Genomic DNA, 20,474 nt, shown 5'->3' on the forward strand with positions numbered 1-20,474 from the left:
CCCAAGGCAAAAAACAAAAAGGGCCACTGAATGTAAAGGGGCTGCAGGAGGGGTCAAAACTAAAAATCATGGTTTAAAAACTAGTATTAAAACACTACCGAAACGTACGCAGCATTCGAAATAAAAAAAATGAGTTGACGGCACAAATCATTACAAATGGGTATGATTTGATGGCCATTACAGAAACGTGGTTGCAGGGTGGCCATGACTGGGAATTAAACATTCAGGGGGATCTGACGATTCGGAAAGATAGACAAGAAGGGAAAGGAGGTGGGGTGGCTCTGTTAATAAAGGATGGTATCAGGGCAGTTGTGAGAGACGATATTGACTCTAATGAACAAAATGTTGAATCATTGTGGGTGGAGATTAGAGACAGTAAGGGGAAAAAGTCACTGGTGAGCGTAGTTTATAGGCCCCCTAATAATAACTTCATGGTGGGGCGGGCAATAGTCAAGGAAATAATGGAGGCATGTGAAAAAAGAACGGCAGTAATCATGGGGGATTTTAACCTACATATCGATTGGTCAACTCAAATCACACGGGGTAGCCTGGAGGGGGAATTCATAGAATGCATAAGGGATTGTTTCTTAGAACAGTATGTTACAGAACCTACAAGGGAGCAAGCTATCTTAGATCTGGTCCTGTGTAATGAGACAGGAATAATAAACGATCTATGAGTAAAAGATCCTCTCGGAATGAGTGATCACAGTATGGTTGAATTTGTAATACAGATTGAGGGTGAGGAAATAGTGTTTCAAACGAGCATACTATGCTTAAACAAAGGGAACTACAGTGGGATGAGGGCAGAGTTGGCTAAAGTAGACTGGAAACACAGACTAAACGGTGGCACAATTGAGGAACAGTGGAGGACTTTTAAGGAGCTCTTTCATAGTGCTCAACAAAAATATATTCCAATGAAAAAGAAGGGTGGTAAGAGAAGGGATAACCAGCCGTGGATAACCAAGGAAATTAAGGAGAGTATCAAATTAAAAACCAATGCGTATAAGGTGGCTAAGGTTAATGGGAAAATAGAAGATTGGGAAATTTTAAACGACAGCAAAGAATGACTAAGAAAGCAATAAAGAAAGGAAAGATAGATTACGAAGGTAAACTTGCGCAAAACATAAAAACGGATAGTAAAAGCTTTTACAGATATATAAAACAGAAAAGAGTGACTAAAGTAAATGTTGGTCCCTTAGAAGATGAGAAGGGGGATTTAATAATGGGAAATGTGGAAATGGCTGAGACCTTAAACAATTATTTTGCTTCGGTCTTCACAGTGGAAGAAACAGAAACCATGCCAGAAATTGCTGGTCACAGGAATGTGGGAAGGGAGGACCTGGAGACAATCACTATCACTAGCGGGGTAGTGTTGAACAGGCTAATGGGACTCAAGGTAGACAAGTCCCCTGGTCCTGATGAAATGCATCCCAGGGTATTAAAAGAGATGGCGGAAGTTATAGCAGATGCATTCGTTATAATCTACCAAAATTCTCTGGACTCTGGGGAGGTACCAGCAGATTGGAAGGCAGCTAATGTAACGCCTCTGTTTAAAAAAGGGGGCAGACAAAAGGCAGGTAACTATAGGCCGGTTAGTTTAACATCTGTAGTGGGGAAAATGCTTGAAACTATCATGAAGGAAAAAATAGCAGGACATCTAGATAGGAATAGTGCAATCAAGCAGACGCAGCATGGATTCATGAAGGGGAAATCATGTTTAACTAATTTACAGGAATTCTTTGAGCATGGTGGATAGAGGTGTACCGATGGATGTGGTGTATTTAGATTTTCAAAAGGCGTTCGATAAGGTGCCACACAAAAGGTTACTGCAGAAGATAAAGGTACGCGGGGTCAGTGGAAATGTATTAGCATGGATAGAGAATTGGCTGGCTAACAGAAAGTAGAGAGTCGGGATAAATGGGTCCTTTTCGGGTTGTAAATTGGTGTTTAGTGGTGTGCCACAGGGATCGGTGCTGGGACCACAACTGTTTACAATATACATAGATGACCTGGAAGAGGGGACGGAGTGTAGTGTAACAAAATTTGCAGATGACACAAAGATTAGTGGGAAAGCGGGTTGTGTAGAGGACACAGAGAGGCTGCAAAGAGATTTAGATCGGTTAAGCGAATGGGCTAAGGTTTGGCAGATGGAATACAATGTCGGAAAGTGTGAGGTCATCCACATTGGGAAAAAAAAAAGGGAATACTATTTGAATGGGGAGAAATTACAACATGCTACAGTGCAGAGGGACCTGGGATCCTTGTGCATGAATCCCAAAAAGTTAGTTTGCAGGTGCAGCAGGTAATCAGGAAGGCGAATGGAATGTTGGCCTTCATTGCGAGAGGGATGGAGTACAAAAGCAGGGAGGTCCTTCTGCAACTATATAGGGTATTGGTGAGGCCGCACCTGGAGCACTGCGTGCAGTTTTGGTCGCCTTACTTAAGGAAGGATATACTGGCTTTGGAGGGGGTACAGAGCCGATTCACTAGGTTGATTCCGGAGATGAGGGGGTTACCTTATGATGATAGATTGAGTAGACTGGGTCTTTACTCGTTGGAGTTCAGAAGGATGAGGGGTGATCTTATAGAAACATTTAAAATAATGAAAGGGATAGACAAGATAGAGGCAGAGAGGTTGTTTCCACTGGTCGGGGAGACTAGAACTAGGGGGGCATAACCTCAAAATACGGGGGAGCCAATTTAAAACCGAGTTGAGAAGGAATTTCTTCTCCCAGAGGGTTGTGAATCTGTGGAATTCTCTGCCCAAGGAAGCAGTTGAGGCTAGCTCATTGAATGTATTCAAGTCACAGATAGATAGATTTTTAACCAATAAGGGAATTAAGGGTTATGGGGAGCGGTTAGGTAAGTGGAGCTGAGTCCACGGCCAGATCAGCCATGATCTTGTTGAATGGCGGAGCAGGCTCGAGGGGCTAGATGGCCTACTCCTGTTCCTAATTCTTATAAACTACCATCAGTACCATTACAGCCATGGAAATCGCCTCCCAGGGTGTGGCAAAAGTTACACATAGATTTTGCTGAGCTGGAAGGACAACAATTGTTTATTGTGATTGATAGCCATTCGAAGTGGGTAGAGGTGTTTCCGATGTGGAAAACAACAAGTAAAACACTAGACAATTTGCGAAGATTGTTTTCTTCATATGACCTCCCAGAAGAAATTGTGTTGGATAATGGGCCACAATTTTGTTCAGAAGAATTTGCAGAGTTCATGAACAGAAACGGTGTGAAACATACCAAAGTTCCACCATATCACCCTGCTTCAAATGGTGCAGCAGAGCGCACAGTACAAATTGTAAAACGTGTCCTCATCAAGCAAATGTTGGATCCAAATCCAAAGAAACGGCAGGTGTCGTTGGACCACAAATGTTCTGATTACTTATGGTAACACTCCTCATACAACTACTGGTAGAACACCAGCATAGATGTTTCTCAAATGACAGCCACGAACCAGATTCTCGTTGTTAAAGCCAAACTTGGCACAGTCAGTAGAAAAGAAACAATTAAGACAAAAAGAGAATCATGATAGAGGTAGAGTAAGAGAGAGAAGTGTGAAATTGAATCAGAAGGTGAGAGTGAAGAACCATCACCATAAATGGTTAAAGTGATTACCAGGAAGAGTGGTGAAGATATGTGGCACTCACACATATTTGGTCAAGATGTTTGATCATGGAAAGGTTAAGTTTGTTCACATTGATCATATTTTACCAACAGATGTGGAAGGAGTTGAAAGTTGGAATGATTTGATTATTTCTGATGAGTCAGATAGTTTTGTTACAAGTAGAGAACCAGTTGCAAATCCAACATCAGATGTACTGGAAACAAGTCCAAGAGAAAGTCAGAATTTATGTCCGAGTCCGAGTCAGGCAGACAAACAGTCTGAAGTTGAAGAGAGTCAAAATGTAGATCAAAGGTTGCCCTTGGAGAAAAACTTTCCTCAGGCTCAGCCAAGAATGAGTCTAAGTTCAACACCAAGTTTGGAAAGATCTATTCGAGAATGAAGGTATCCTTTTCGAAACAAAAAATAAGTGGTTAAGTTTGATTTGTAAATAAGTCCATATCTTTTGTGGAAAACCATGCAAGTTATATGTGATGATCATTTGTTATGATTACTCCTTCATTAAGGACGGAGAAGTATAATATAGAGCTTCCCCTAGTGGACTACTGCTCCCCCTGGTGGACTACTGTGGTAATGCAACTATTGATGTATGTAATAAAGGGATCATGTGACAAGGTCACATGACAAGTTCCTATAGAGCCATCTTGTGTATGGATTGTTTGTGATGAAAAGAATATATCACAATTGACCAGTCACGGGTAGTGCCACCTACTGACGCTATGGTAACAGGTTTTACCATCTCACCCGACATGTTACTTGTTACTAGTCAGCAATAAAAATAAACACAGACCAATTGGATTTATAGTAACTGCAGTAAACATAACGAACACAGAAGTAAATAATTAGTGAACTGAAAATAGGACTCAATACATTAATTCACACACTGTTGAAAAACCAAGACTTACTTTGTGTGCTCCAGGGTCTGTATGTCAGCCAAGTCAAAGGCTATTATAATGACTGGAAGCACAAATTTAAAACATTATTGAAACAAAAACATTAAAATCACTTAAAACGTTCACTTTGTTTTGCCCACTGCCAATCCAGGCTTACCTTCAGCACCTCGGTAATACGCAGAGGCAATGCATTTGAACTTTTCCTGCCCTGCCGTATCCCAGCTAAAATCAATAGAAATATCAATCAGATTAATCTTTTCAAGAAGCCTACTGCAAATTGATGTTTAGATTTAAATTTCTCTTTATAGGTTCCATTTTATTCTGGTGTTCGCTGCACTAAAGGGTTAGAAAGCCTGAGTGCCACTGCCACAGACATTGAATATTGACCTATTACTCAGCATACCTGACTTTACATAGTGAGGGCATGCGCAATAGCAAACATGCTTGAAAATACTCTCCTTCACCCTATGAAATCAGAATTTCCAAACCAGTTCAGCAAGGGATAAAGATCTCTGATTTCCAGGTTTTTTTGGGGTGGGTTTCCCGGTGAAGCTTTTTGCTTATAAAAGTGAATAATTTTAGTACCGATCGGTGGAGCTCTTTTTTAAAATCTCCCATTTCAGGCAACCAATGCTAACAGGTACAGGGCAGGTACAGTACGAGAGAGTTACAGAAAGAAGGATTTGCATTTATATAGCGCCTTTCACAACCTCTGCATTTTACAGCCAACTAAGTACTTTTGAAGTGTAGTCATTGCTGTAATGTGGGAAACACAGCAGCTAATTTGTGCACAGCAAGCTCCCACAAATAATGTGATAATGACCAGATAATCTGCTTGTAGGTATTGGTTAAGGGGTAAATATTGGCCAGGACAGCATGAGAACTCCCCTGTTCTTCCTCAAAATAGTGCCATGGAATAATTTACATCCACTTGACAGGTTTGATGTCTCATCAGAAAGATGGCACCTCCTACAATGCAGCACTCGCTCAGTACTGCACTGGAGTATCACCAACAACAACTTGTATTTATACTGGTCTAACGTAGTGAAACATCCCAAGGCGCTTCACAGGAGTTTTATGAGACAAAAAAATGACACCGAGCCAGATAAGGAGAATTTAGGGCAGGTGACCAAAAGCTTGGTTAAAGAAGTAAGTTTTAAGGAGCATCTTGGAGGAGGAAAGAGAGATCAAGCTGGATTATGTGCTCAAGTTTCTGGAGTGGGACTTGAACTGAAAACCTCCTGACTCTGAGAGGAGAGTGCTACCACTGAGCCACTGCTGACACAGAGTAAAGCTCCCTTTACTTTGCGCCAATGTACCTCAGTTCCAAACTCAAACCAGCATCCTACATAATGTACCAGTTTGAATTTATTACATTTCCAACACCGTTCATCCTGACGGTGTCTAACATAAGAACAGAAGAAATAGGAGCAGGATTAGGCCATTTGGCTCCTCGAGCCTGCTCCTTATTCAATAAGATCATGGCTAATCTGATCATGGACTCAGCTCCACTTCCCTGCCCGCTCCCCATAATCCTTTACTCCCTTATCGCTCAAAAATCTGTCTCTCTCCGCCTTAAATATATTCAATGACCCAGCCTCCACAGCTCTCTGGGGCAGAGAATTCCACAGATTTATAACACAGAATAAATTTCTCATCTGTTTTGAATGGGTGGCCCCTTATTCTAAGACTATGTCCCCTAGTTTTAGTTTACTCTGAGTGGAAATATCCTCTCTGCATTCATCTTGTCAAGCCCCCTCACTATCTTATAATTTTCTATAAGATCACCTCTCATTCTTCTGACCACCAATGTGTATAGGCCCAATCTACTCAACCTATCCTCATAAGTCAACCCCCTCATCTCCGGAATCAACCTAGTGAACAGCCCCCAATGGAAGTATATCCTTCCTTAAATATGGAGACCAAAACTGTACACAGTACTCCAGGTGTGGCCTAACCAATACCCTATACAGTTGTAGCAGGACTTCTCTGCTTTTATACTCTATCCCCCAGCAATAAAGGCCAATATTCCATTTGCCTTCCTGATTATTTGCTATACCTACATCCTAACTTTTTGTGTTTCATGCACTGGAACCCCCAGGTCGCTCTCTGCAATTTTTCTCCAATTAAATTGTAATTTGCTTTTCTATTTTTTTCTGCCAAAGTGGATAACCTCACATTTTCCCACATTATACTCCACTCACTTAACCTGTCTATATCCCTTTGCAGATTTTTTGTGTCCTCCTCACAATTTGCTTTCCCACCCATCTTTGTATCATCAGCAATCTTGGCTACATTACACTCGGTCCCTTAATCCAAGTCATTGATATAGATTGTAAATTGTTGAAGGCCCAGCACCAATCCCTGCGGCACCCCACAAGTCACTGTTTGCCAACCGGAAAATGACCCATTGATCCAGACTCTCTGTTTTCTGTTAGTTAGCCAATCCTCTATCCATGCTAATATATTACTCACAACCCCATGAGTTTTTACCTTGTGCAGTAACCTCTTATGTGGCACCTTATCAAATGCCTTCTGGAAATCCAAATACACCACATCCACTGGTTCACTCTGATCCACCTTGCTCGTTACATCCTCAAAGAACTCCAGCAAATTTGTCAAACATGATTTCCCTTTCATAAAACCATGCTGACTCTGCTTGATTGAATCATGTTTTTCCAAATATCCTGCTACTGCTTCCTCAATAATGAACTCCAGCATTTTCCCAACGATGTTAGGCAAACTGGTCTATAGTTTCCTGCTTTTTATCTGCCTCCTTTCTTAAAAAAAAAAATAGGGGTGTTACATGTGCGGTTTTCCAATCTGCTGGGACCACCCCAAAACCCAGGGAATTTTGGTAGATTACAACCAATGTATCCACCATCTCTGCAGCCACTTCTCTTAAGACCCTAGGATGGAAGCATCAGGTCCAGGGACTTGTCCGCCTTTAGTCACATTATTTTACTGAGTACTACTTAATTAGTGAAAGTGATTGTATTAAGTTCCTCCCTCCCTATAGCCCCTTGATTATCCACTATTGGGATGTTTTTAATATCTTCTACCGATACAAAATATTTGTTCAACGTCTTTGCCATTTCCCCGTTATCCATCATTAATTCCCCAGTCTCATCCTCTAGGGGAACCAACATTTACTTTAGCCACTCTTTTCCTTTTTATGTACCTGTAGAAATTCTTACTATCTGTTTTTATATTTCGTGCTAGTTTACTTTCATAATCTATCTTCCCTCTCAATCATTTTTTTTAGTCGTTTTCTGCTGGCTTTTAAAAATGTCCCAATCCTCTGGCCTCCCATTAGTCTTGGCCACATTGTATGCCTTTGTTTACAATTTGGAGGTGGTCTTGGAGTGAAATTCTCAATGCGGAGTCTATTGGTCATCAAATCGTGGACCATTTTCTGCTGCAGGTCATCCTGACTAGATATTGGGCTGAGACTACCCAAACTCATTTCAAGGAAGAGCCTTACACAGATAGAGAGGGGTTAAAAGTGAGAGAGCACAAGCGGCAACTCTCAGTCTGAGTTGGATTTCAAAGCAATCATCAGATGCCTCATCAATCACTGGACTATCTAAAGTCTCTGCCCTAATTTCACTGAAATTCTTCTTCAGCTTTCAAACTACATTTTCAATCATTTTAACTGCTGCAAAGAATGGAGAAGAACCCGAGAAAGGTGTAGACCCATAAATCACACTATAATCTCAAAAATCTTGGCATGGAGTTAATAAAGATTTAAACTGTGTTAAAAGATTAATTTTGTTGAAGACTAGCCCTGAGTGAAATTGATTTTAGGCACCTTCAAACCAGAGCCCAGTGTGCATGAAGATAGCAGCTTTCAAGCATGCCGTCAATTGGTATTAATTTTGTATCCTAACCCTGGCAAGAGTTGTAGTAGTGAGGGCAGCAGTAAGGCTACACTACTGCAGGAGGTGTTCATCTGCATTGCAGATGGTCTGTCACAGGTAAGCCAGTCACTGGCCTAGAAATTCAGGAGAACGCCCGGGGAGCAAAGGGCAAGTACCCTGCCCCAGATTATTGCAGTCTGAGGTTCCCGAAATATTTGGGCTCAGAACTTAGAGTCATAGAGCTGGCACGGTGCAACAGCCCGCTGGCCAAGACTGGAGGAAGTGTAGCCTCGCAGCAGCCCTCATGTAAGCGGGTCCGGGTGTCGGGTCAGGGATGCAGGGGCTGGGGGGGGGGGGCCTTCCATGGGGCTGCTTTCCCCGAGTGCAGCCCGTGATGGTGCCAGCAGCCTCAGGGCAAACAAATGTTGAGAGCAGGGACCTCAAGCAGGCGTGAGGCCCCTTATTTGCATATGCAAAACGCCTAATGCCTGCTTCAGGCGAAGGTAAAGAACGCCGGTTCCGTCCAGTAGTGTACGCACGGTTCCTGCCTGCCGTTCTGGGGCCTTAGTAGGCTACATAGTGCCTGAAAAACAGGCACTACGCAGCCCAATTTCTAGGCCAGTGTGTCAGGCTTGGTGCTACATCTGACCGAGGATTCTTCACTACAGTCACTCGCTACTGAGAGGAAAATCAGTTGACGCATCTCGCACTTCAAAGAATACATACAAAAGTAACATATACCCCAAAATAATTTGCCAGTCGAAAATACGGCATTCCTCAACTAAACAGGCAACTTTTTAAAGTTCTAGTAATGCAGGTTTTAGTAAGTACTCACATTTGAAGGTTGTATGGAATACCAGAAATTTCAAACCGCTCAATTTCAAAATCAACCCCAATCGTAGCCTTGTAGTCTCGGTCAAATACATCTTTACAAAATCTGAAATTTAAAAGGGATCACGATGAATATTACTTCAATAAAATGACAAAAGCTTACTAAAAGAAAGCAGTTTTGAGGACATAATTCTACAATGGAGGAGTGAGACAGCACAAGGTGTCACCTAAATGGATGAAAAGATAAATAAATACTTATAAGTGAAAAGAAGAAATAAAACTTCAATGAATTATGAGTTTGGAGTCACATAATTGGTCACACACTGGAAGATATCAAGGTGGAGAAGTCCTTCTCAGCACCGGCCTCTGATAGAACACCAGGATTGTGCCTGTGGAGTGGCCCCTCCCCCACTGAAGTTGATGAAGTCAGGGGGAGGAGCATGCAGGAGATGGATTTAGTAACATGGGGGCACATCTGCATGCTCGCCCCACAGATGATCTCAGAAATGCTACTGTAATATTTCCAACACTTGGGGAAGCTGCCTCAAGCAACCCTCTGCATTGGGGGTCATTTAAAAACTATAATGCTATAAAATGTCCTCACGATCTGCAAGACTCCATGCCCTGAACCCAGCCTGGAGTGTATGGTGTATGAAATAATCTCACGAGGCGCGTAATGCAAGCTGAAACTTGTATGACTTTGGTCTCTTTATTATAACTCCAGAATGCCTAAACAACAAGGTAACAAGCCTTTTATACCAGCATAGCACGAGGTGTGGGTAACCCATAGGACTCCCACAATCATATATATAGCTACATACTTAACATCACTCCCTCCAAAGACTTTGATGCAACTATTTACAGGTTGAGACGGTCGGGGGCCCTTTGCTCCCGGGGTGATCGTCTCAGTTCGAAGCTGGGCATGGGTGAGCCGGTCAGGGCATTGCTGCACTGTGGTGCAGTGGGTCTGGCCGGACTGTCCCGGGGGACAGGTTCTTCTTCATGGTTGGCAGCAGGGTCGATTTTGGTTGTGTGTGTTGTGGTGGGTCGTCAATGTTGATGTCTTCTTCCGTTTGTTCCTGGTTGTCGGAGAAACACAACCTGGTCTGATCAATATGCATTCTGCATGTTTGACCATTTGTCAATTTGACTACTGTAAGGTTCGAAAATCCATGGCCGCATTTTATTGGAACACCCTAAGGACAAGAAAACTAAATGGGATCGTTCTATACATTTTAAATGAACATTTTTGGCCAAGTAAAATCCTCAGACCAGGCAGGCTGGGAAACATGTTGGCGGATACAGACATTGTGGAGTCTGGCTCACAAGCGAGACATAGGCACTGGTCAATGGGGGAAAAGTGCATTCTGGCAGGCCAATCGGGGTCGAGTAGGGCCTGAAGCGGGGAAATCCTCAACCAATGAGAACTACCCGGCCCAGTTTAAAAATATGACACACCCCTAATCAAATTATGAATGTGGACCATTATCTACCTAATCAATATGGACAGTGGACAATAGCCCTGAGATCACTGCGGTGATTGACTCCCAGGACTGTTACAATGGACCAGCAGACGTTGAGGCACTAATGTGCACGGAAACAATACCCCTGTCCTCACACCCACCTGCACCTGTGACATCTTCTGATTATATTGTGAAGTCTGGCTCACAAGCAAGACGGAGGCACTGGCCAATGGGGGAAAAGTGCATTCTGGCAGGCCAATCGGGGTCGAGTAGGGCCTGAAGCGGGGAAATCCTCAACCAATGGGGACTACCCGGCCCAGTTTGAAAATATGACTCACCCCTAATCAAATTATGAACATCTTCTGATTAAACATTCAAAACTATCTCCCCGCCCAAACTTACACAATTGGGTACAAATATAGGACTTAGAGAACCACTGGGAGAATAGAGAGGAAGCCGCTGGAGCAGTGAGGAAGGAGAGAAGCCGCTGGAGCAGTAGGAGAAGGAGTCGAGAAGCAGTAGCAGTCACAGACCGACAGAAACCGAGAGAGAACGGAGACGGACAGTTACTGGCTGGGAAACCTACCATCGAATGGGCCCTGGACTCGACTTGTGTGCAGAATATACAACTCAACTGCCGAGAGGCCCAACATCATCTCAAGAAGCCGAGCCGCACACCGAACAACGCTCCGAGGCCAACCAGCTGAAGAACCGGAGACCGAAGTAACTGGGAGAGGCAACATTCACTCCAGCTACCCCGTAAACCAACCATCTTAAGGCTAAAAGGGATAACTGTCAAAAAGGGATCTCAAGTATTATCCTGGGGTTTTCTTTTCCGAACTGTCAGCCTAGGTCAGTCAGGAGTGGGGGTGGTGTTAGAACTGTCTTGTAAAGGTAAAATAGTGTAAGGTTTTCGTTGTGTCCGTTTCTTCCCATAGATTTTCATAGTTTAGAAGTGTGTGTCAGATACGTGTTTTGATGAAGTTTGACCTTATTGGAAACTTACCATGGTTAATAAATTGGACTCACCCATTTCTTTTGTTCCAAGGACTACTTGTCTCTGATTGTTTTGTTTTCCCTTGTGGAAGCTCATAATCCACCAGAATTCTGAGCTTAGAACCAGATAGGGGTGCTAGGGCGCTTCGCAACCGCCAGTTTAGTGGTCAGCGAGCCATAAGCTGCTGGACCATCCCCTAGAAGGGACAGAGAGGCCCAATACACCAACAGCCACCAAAGGCCCCTGTAATTGGGCAGAGCAAAAACCCGCTACACTACAAACACCCTACTCCCTTGTTTGGCCAAAACAGTTCCAGCAACCCATTTAGGACCTGGACCATAGTTGAGCACAAACACCGGATCATTCACATTAATATCACGAGTTACAGCCGCGCGGTCATAATACATGCTCTGTTTTTGCCGCCGGGTTTCCACATACTCATTGAGGTCTGGGTAGACTAGGGAGAGCCTTGTCTTGAGGGCCCTCTTCATAAGAAGTTCGGTGGGCGGGACCTCTGTGAGCGAGTGGGGTCGTGTCCGATAAGCGAGCAGAATGCGAGACAAGCAGGTCTGCAAGGAGTCATCCGTCACTTGCTTCAGGCTCTGCTTAATCGTTTGGACTGCCTGCTCCGCTTGGCCATTGGAGGCGGGCTTGAAAGGAGCAGACGTGACATGCTTGATGCCGTTGCATGTCATGAACTCGCTGAACTCGGAGCTAGTGAAACAGGGTCCATTGTCACTGACAAGGACATCGGGCAGGCCATGGGTGGCAAACATTGCCCTGAGGTTTTCAATTGTGGCTGTGGATGTGCTGGATGACATTATCACACATTCAATCCATTTAGAGTAGGCATCCACAACTTCGAGAAACATTTTCCCGAGGAAAGAACCGGCATAATCCACATGAATCCTGGACCATGGTTTGGAGGGTCATGTCCCCAAATAAATCCAAAGTCTAGAACCCAGGGAGTGGGAGCGATTCGAACCATTCAGAAGGTCAGAAGTCAACCTGACCCCCACACCAGCTCCTACAGTGGTCGTGGACAGCTCGGTGTAATCCTTCTGTGATAGTTTCATTGGGAAGAGGAGATTCTTGATGAGACCATATATTTTGGACCCACAAACGGTGAGGAGGACAGCCTGCGTTTAACGGCGTTGTCAGCTCCTTCCAGTCCGTTGCCCATGAAGTACTGGTCGAGGCGATCAATGAAATCTTCCTAATCTTCCCCTTCAATAAATCATTCTAAAATACCAATGGCAGCCATGGTCGCATGAAAGTTCGTATTTCTTTACTCGTCGCCAGTTATTGCGAGTTAGTGTTTGAAATAGTCTCACGAGGCCGAGTACTGTAAGCTGAAACTAGTATGACCTTCGTCTCTTTATTATAACTCCAAAGTGCCTAAACAATAAGGTAGCAAGCCTTTTATACCAGCACAACACGAGGTGTGGGTGACCCGTAGGACTCCCGTAATCACGCCCTCTGATGGCAAGTATATATAGCTACATATATAACAGAGTGGTCTACGCACCATTCTGGAGGCTGCTTTGACTCATCTCACTCAGGATACTGGCTTGCAAAAATATGTCAAGTCCCATTAAAATCGAGGGAACGGGAACTCCCAGCCCTCGGCCTCGGCCCCTCTGCAGTCAGTGCCCTTGTTGGTGGTGGGTGGATGGTCCACCGCCAAACAACGAAATAGGAAACTCCCGCTTAAGTGCAGGATCCAGCATAGCCTGGTCTGGCCGGAATATCCAGCCATTCAGCTGGAACCGCCAAGTAAACTTGGGGCCCCACGAGAATCGATGCGTTAACATAGAGCCAGCCAATAGCTTCAACAGTGCATTATAAGAGTGAAATTGATGTAGGAGAACTGCTGCCAGAATACCTTGGGATGGTAAGGCCTCCTGTTGGCAGCCCTGTTGGGCCTCCTGCCTCTAGCCACAATTTGTCATCGTTCTCCCTGCCTTTCTCTCCACATTAGTTGCCACCGACACAGCCCCCATGAACTAATATAAATGTTGTCATTTCAAATCTGCCCTCAATGAAAGAGAGGAATGTTTAAGAGCCAGAACACTGCTTCAACTGAAAAAGGCTCCAATCTGTCAAACAACCTGTCTGCCTATGTGTTAGCAAGCTGTAAACAGTAATGGCTGACTAAAAATTTTTTCTAAAGATAGCAGCTTTAAATAGCGCTCCTCCAGCTGACTCTTGATGGATACTCGACAGCTGAAGCCAGACGATGAAACAGAAGACGCAACTGGATTTAGCTTCCGGGCGGTAATGGGGTACTGCACGTGATGATGACGTCATCATCACCGGGCACAACCGAGCGGGGCACTACCTGTTAGTGCCGCCGCAAACCCACACCCAATTAGATAATAGTCGAATAAATGGAGGCATGGCAGGGCACCTCAGTCTGTGGAATACACATCTCGTGCCAGGTGGGAACACCAGGACGCTTCCAGTGTCCTGGACAACCACGTGTGGAGGTGCTATTGTCGGCTGGAGGAGCTCAAGCTCCAGGTTTCGGAGCTTGGGCAGCAGCTGGCATCACTGCGGTGCATCTGTCAGGCTGAGAGCTACGTGGACAGCACGTTTCAGGAGGTGGTCACCCCGCAGCGTAAGAGGGTGCAGGCAGAGAGGGAATGGGTGACCGTCACACGGACAAGGAGGACCAGGCAGGTAAAGTAGGAGTCCACTGAGTGTATCTTGCTCTCCAACCAGTATTTAGTATACCAGTATTCACGGAATACTGGTGAGGGTGATGGTTCCTCTGGGGAGTACAGCCAGAGCCAAGTCCATGGCACCATGGGTGGCTCAGCTGTATAGCAGGGGAAAGCAGTGGTGATTGGGAAAGCAATAGTGATAGGTATTAAATAGTCAGGGGAACAGACAGGCTTTTCTGCAGCTATAGACATGATTCCAGGATGGTATGTTACCTCCCTGGTGCTGGGGTCAAGGATGTCACTGAGCAGCTGCAGAACATTCTGAGGGGGAAGGGTGAACAGCCAGAGGTCGAGGTCCATATCAGGGGAAGAGTAATCATAATATGGTAAAATTCTTCATTAAGATGGAGAGTGACACAATTAATTCAGAGACTATGGTCGTGGACATAAAGAAAGGAAACTTCGACGGTGTGAGTAGTGAATTGGCTAGGATAGTTTGGAGAATGATACTTAAAGGGTTGACAGTGGATAGGCAATGGCAGACATTTAAAGATCACATGGATGAACTAGAACAATTGTACATCCTTGTATGGTGTAAGAATAAAAAAGGGAAGATGGCTTAACCGTGGCTAACAAGGGAAATTAGGGAAAGTGTTAAATCCAAGGCAGAGGCATATTAATTGGGCAGAAAAAGCAGCAAACCTGAGGACTGGGAGAAATTTAGAATTCAGCAGAGGAGGACTAAGGGTTTAATTAGCACGGGGAAAATAGAAGTATGAGAGTAAGCTTGCAGGGAACATAAAAACTGACTGCAAAAGTTGAGAGAGATATGTGAAGAGAAAAAGATTAATGAAGACTAATATAGTCCCTTGCAGTCAGAATCAGGGGAATTCATAATGGGGAACAAGGAAATGGCAGACAAATTGAACAAATACTTTGGTTCTGTCTTCACCAGGAAGACACGAATAACCTCCCGAAAATGCTAGGGGACCGAGGGTCTAGCGAGAAGGGGGAACTAAGCGAAATCCTTATCAGTCAGGAAATGGTGTTAGGGAAATTGAAGGGACTGAAGGTCGATAAATCCCCAGGGCCTGATAGTCTGCATCCCAGAGTACTTAAGGAAGTGGCCCTAGAAATAGTGGATGCATTGGTGGTCATTTTCCAACATTCCATGGACTCTGGATCAATTCCTATTGGAGGATAGCTTATGTAACCCCACTTTTTAAAAAAGGAGGGAGAGAGTAAACAGGGAATTATAGACCGGTTAGCCTGACATCGGTGGTGGGGAAAATGCTGGAATCAATTATTAAAGATGTAATAGCAGCCCATCTGGAAAGCAGTGACAGGATTGGTCCAAGTCAGCATGGATTTATGAAAGGGAAATCATGCTTGACAAATCTTCTACAGTTTTTTGAGGATGTAACTAGTAGAGTGGATAAGGGAGAACCAGTGGATGTGGTGTATTTGGACTTTCAAAAGGCTTTTGACAAGGTCCCACACGAGAGATTAGTGTGCAAAATTAAGGCACATGGTATTGGGGGTAATATATTGGTGTGGATAGAGAACTGGTTGGCAGACAGGAAGCAGAGAGTGGGAATAAACAGGTCCTTTTCAAAATGGCAGGCAGTGACTAGTGAGGTGCCGCAGAGTTCAGTGCTGGGACCCCAGCTATTTACAATATACATTAATGATTTAGACGAAGGAATTGAAGGTAATAGCTCCAGGTTTGCAGATGACACGAAGCTGGGTGGCAGTGCGAGCTGCGAGGAGGATGCTAAGAGGCTGCAGGGTGACTTGGACAGGTTAGGTAAGAGGGAAAGTGCATGGCAGGTGCAGTATAATGTAGATAAATGTGAGGTTATCCACTTTAGTGGCAAAAACAGAAAGGCAGATTATCTGAATGTTGACAGATTAGTAAAAGGGGAGACGCAAAGAGACCTGGGTGTCATGGTACATCAGTCATTGAAGGTAGGCATGCAGGTACAGCAGGCAGTAAAGAAAGCAAATGGCATGCTGGCCTTCATAGTGAGGGGATTTGAGTATAGGAGCAGGGAGGTCTTGCTGCAGTTATACAGGGCCTTGGTGAGATCACACCTTGAGTATTATGTGCAGTTTTGGTCTCCTAATCTGAGGAAGGACGTGCTTGCTATTGAGGGAGTGCAGCGAAGGTTCACCAGATTGATTCCCGGGATGGCAGGACTGACATATGAGGAAAGACTGGATCGGCTAGGCTTATACTCACTGGAATTTAGAAGAATGAGAGGGGATCTCATAGAAACATATAAAATTCTGATGGGACTGGACAGGTTAGATGCAGGTAGAATGTTCCCGATGTTGAAGAAATCCAGAACCGGGGGTCACAGTCTAAAGATAAGGGGTAAGCCATATAGGACCGAGATGAGGAGAAACTTTTTCACCCAGAGAATGGTGAACCTATGGAATTCTCTGCCACAGAAAGTTGTTGAGTCCAATTCATTGGACATATTAAACATAGAAACATAGAAACATAGAAAATAGGTGCAGGAGTAGGCCGTTCGGCCCTTCGAGCCTGCATCACCATTCAATATGATCATGGCTGATCATTCCCTCAGTACCCCTTTCCTGCTTTCTCTCAATACCCCTTGTTCCCCTTAGCCGTAAGGGCCATATCTAACTCCCTCTTGAATATATCCAATGAACTGGCATCAACAACTCTCAGCGGCAGGGAATTCCACAGCTTAACAACTCTCTGAGTGAATAAGTTTCTCCTCATCTCAGTCCTAAATGGCCTACATCTTATCTTAAAACTGTCCCCTGGTTCTGGACTTCCCCAATATCGGGAACAATCTTCCCGCATCTAACCTGTCCAGTCCCGTCAGAATCTTATTTGTTTTTATGAGATCCCCTCTCATCCTTCTGTACTCTAGTGTATAAAGGCCTAGTCGATCCAGTATCTCCTCATATGTCAGCCCAGCCATCCCAGGAATCAGTCTGGTGAACCTTCGCTGCACTCCCTCAATAGCAAGAACGTCCTTCCTCAGATTAGGAGACCATAACTGAACACAATACTCCAGGTGAGGCCTCACCAAGGCCCTGTACAACTGTAGTAAGACCTCCCTGCTCCAAAACTGAAATCCCCTAGCTATGAAGGGCAACATACTATTTGCCTTCTTCACCGCCTGCACCTACTTGTATGCCAACTTTCAATGACTGATGAACCATGATACCCAGGTCTCGTTGCACCTCCCCTTTTCCTAATCGGCCGCCATTCAGATAATATTCTGCCTTCATGTTTCTGCCCCTAAAGTGGATAACCTCACATTTATCCACATTACATTGCATCTGCCATGCATTTACCCACTCGCCTAACCTGTCCAAGTCACCCTGTAGCCTCCTAACATCCTCCTCACAGCTCACACCGCCACCCAGTTTCATGTCATCTGCAAACTTTGAGATACTACATCAATTCCTTCATCTAAATCATTAATGTATATAGTAAAGAGCTGGGGTCCCAGCACTGAGCCCTGCAGCACTCCACTAGTCACTGCCTGCCATTCTGAAAAGGACCCATTTATCCTGATTCTCTGCTTTGTGTCTGCCAACCAGTTCTCTATCCACGTCAGTACATTATCCCCAATACCATGTGCTTTGATCTTGCACACTAATCTCTTGTGTGGGACCTTGTCAAAAGCCTTTTGAAAGTCCAAATACACCACATCCACTGGTTCTCCCTTGTCCACTCTGCTAGTTACATTCTCAAAAAATTCCAGAAGATTTGTCAAGCATGATTTCCTTTTCATAATATCCATGTTGAGTTGGACCGATCCTGTCTCTGCTTTCCAAATGTGTTGCTATTCATCCTTAATAATGGATTCCAACATTTTCCCCACTACTGATGTCAGGCTAACCGGCCTATAATTACCCGTTTTCTCTCTCCCTCCTTTTTTAAAAAGTGGTGTTACATTAGGAACTGATCCATAGGAACTGATCCAGAGTCGATAGACAGTTGGAAAATGATCACCAATGCATCCACTATTTCTATGGCCACTTCCTCAAGTATTCTGGGATGCAGATGATCAGACCCAGGGGATGTATCGGCCTTCAATCCCATCAATTTCCCGAACACACTTTCCCACCTAATAAGGATGTCCTTCAGTTCCTCCTTCTCACTAGACCCTTGATCCCCTTGTACCTCCGGAAGGTTATTTGTGTCTTCCTTCGTGAAGACAGAACCAAAATATTTGTTCAACTGGTCTGCCATTTCTTTGTTCCCCATTATAAATTCACCTGACTCCGACTGCAAGGGACCTCCGTTTGTCTTCACTAATCTTTTTCTCTTCACATACCTGTAGAAGCATTTGCAGTCAGTTTTTATGTTCCCGGCAAGCTTCTTTCGTACTCTATTTTCCCCCTCTTAATTAAACCCTTTGTCCTCCTCTGCTGAATTCTAAATTTCTCCCAGTCCTCAGATTTGCTGCTTTTTCTGGCCAATTTATATGCCTCTTCCTTGGATTTAACACTATCCTTAATTTCCCTTGTTTACCACGGTTGAGCCACCTTCCCCTTTTTATTTTTACTCCAGACAGGGATGTACAATTGCTGAAGTTCATCCATGTGATCTTTAAATGTTTGCCATTGCCTATCCACCGTCAACCCTTTAAGTATCACTCGCCAGTCTATTCTAGCCAATTCACGTCTCAAAAGCATCGAAGTTACCTTTCCTTAAGTTCAGGACCCTAGTTTCTGAATTAACTGTGTCACTCTCCATCTTAATAAAGAATTCTACCATATTATGGTCATAAGAACATAAGAACATAAGAATTAGGAACAGGAGTAGGCCATCGAGCCCCTCGAGCCTGCTCCGCCATTCAACAAGATCATGGCTGAACTGGCCGTGGACTCAGCTCCACTTACCCGCCTGTTCCCCATAACCCTTAATTCCCTTATTGGTTAAAAATCTATCTATCTGTGACTTGAATACATTCAATGAGCTAGCCTCAACTGCTTCCTTGGGCAGAGAATTCCACAGATTCACAACCCTCTGGGAGAAGAAATTCCTTCTCAACTCGGTTTTAAATTGGCTCCCCCGTATTTTGAGGCTGTGCCCCCTAGTTCTAGTCTCCCCGACCAGTGGAAACAACCTCTCTGCCTCTATCTTGTCTATCCCTTTCATTATTTTAAATGTTTCTATAAGATCACCCCTCATCCTTCTGAACTCCAATGAGTAAAGACCCAGTCTACTCAATCTATCATCATAAGGTAACCCCCTCATCTCCAGAATAAGCCTAGTGAATCGTCTCTGTACTCTTCCCCAAGGGAACAAGATTGCTAATTAGTCCTTTCTCATTACACATCACCCAGTCTAGGATGACCAGCTCCCTAGTTGATTCCTCAACATATTGGTCGAGAAAACCATCCCTAATACACTCCAGGAGATCCTCCTCCACCGCATTGCTACCAGTCTGGTTAGCCCAATCAATATGCAGATTAAAGTCATCCATGATAATTGCTGTACCTTTACTGCACGCATTCCTTAGTTCTTGTTTGATGCTGTCCCCAACCTCACTACTACTGTTTGATGGTCTGTACACAACTCCCACCAGCGTTTTCTGCCCTTTGGTAGTCCGCAGCGCCAACCATACCGATTCCACGTCATCCAAGCTAATGTCCCTCATTACTATTGCATTAATTTCCTCTTTAACCAGCAACGCCACCCCGCCTTCTTTTCCTTTCTGTCTATCCTTCCTAAATGTTGAGTTCCCAGCCTTGGTCACCCTGGAGCCATGTCTCCATGATACCAATTACATCATATCCGTTAACTGCTATCTGCGCAATTAATTCATCCACCTTATTCCGAATACTCCTTGCATTGAGACACAGAGCCTTCAGGCTTGCCTTTTTAACACACTTTGCCCCTTTAGAATTTTGCTGTAATGTGGCCCTTTTTGTTTTTGCCTTGGGTTTCTCTGCAGTCCACTTTTACTATTCTCCTTTCTATCTTTTGCTTCTGCCTCCATTTTATTTCCCTCTGTCTCCCTGCATAGGTCCCCAACCCCCTGCCATATTAGTTTAACTCCTCCCCAACAGCACTAGCAAACACTCCCCCTAGGACATTGGTTCCGGTCCTGTCCAGGTGCAGACCGTCCGGTTT

The 20,474-nt window shown here is 44.3% G+C and overlaps 1 protein-coding gene across 8 annotated transcripts in view; it reads right to left on the bottom strand.

Annotated features, from left to right (window-relative positions):
• rab36 (RAB36, member RAS oncogene family) overlaps window positions 1-20,474 on the bottom strand; it is a 188,156-nt gene that overhangs the window by 28,883 nt on the left and 138,799 nt on the right. For all 8 annotated transcript variants that reach the window (XM_070887539.1, XM_070887532.1, XM_070887537.1 and 5 more), the window contains 3 exons: window positions 9,223-9,324; window positions 4,685-4,749; window positions 4,540-4,591 (listed from right to left, as the gene is read on the bottom strand). In XM_070887539.1, the coding sequence (XP_070743640.1) occupies window positions 4,540-4,591; window positions 4,685-4,749; window positions 9,223-9,324 (219 nt within the window). The remainder of the gene's footprint in view (window positions 1-4,539; window positions 4,592-4,684; window positions 4,750-9,222; window positions 9,325-20,474) is intronic.

Source organism: Pristiophorus japonicus, chromosome 8 (assembly GCF_044704955.1).
Source record: "Pristiophorus japonicus isolate sPriJap1 chromosome 8, sPriJap1.hap1, whole genome shotgun sequence".
In the NCBI taxonomy this organism is placed as follows: Eukaryota; Metazoa; Chordata; class Chondrichthyes; family Pristiophoridae; genus Pristiophorus; species Pristiophorus japonicus.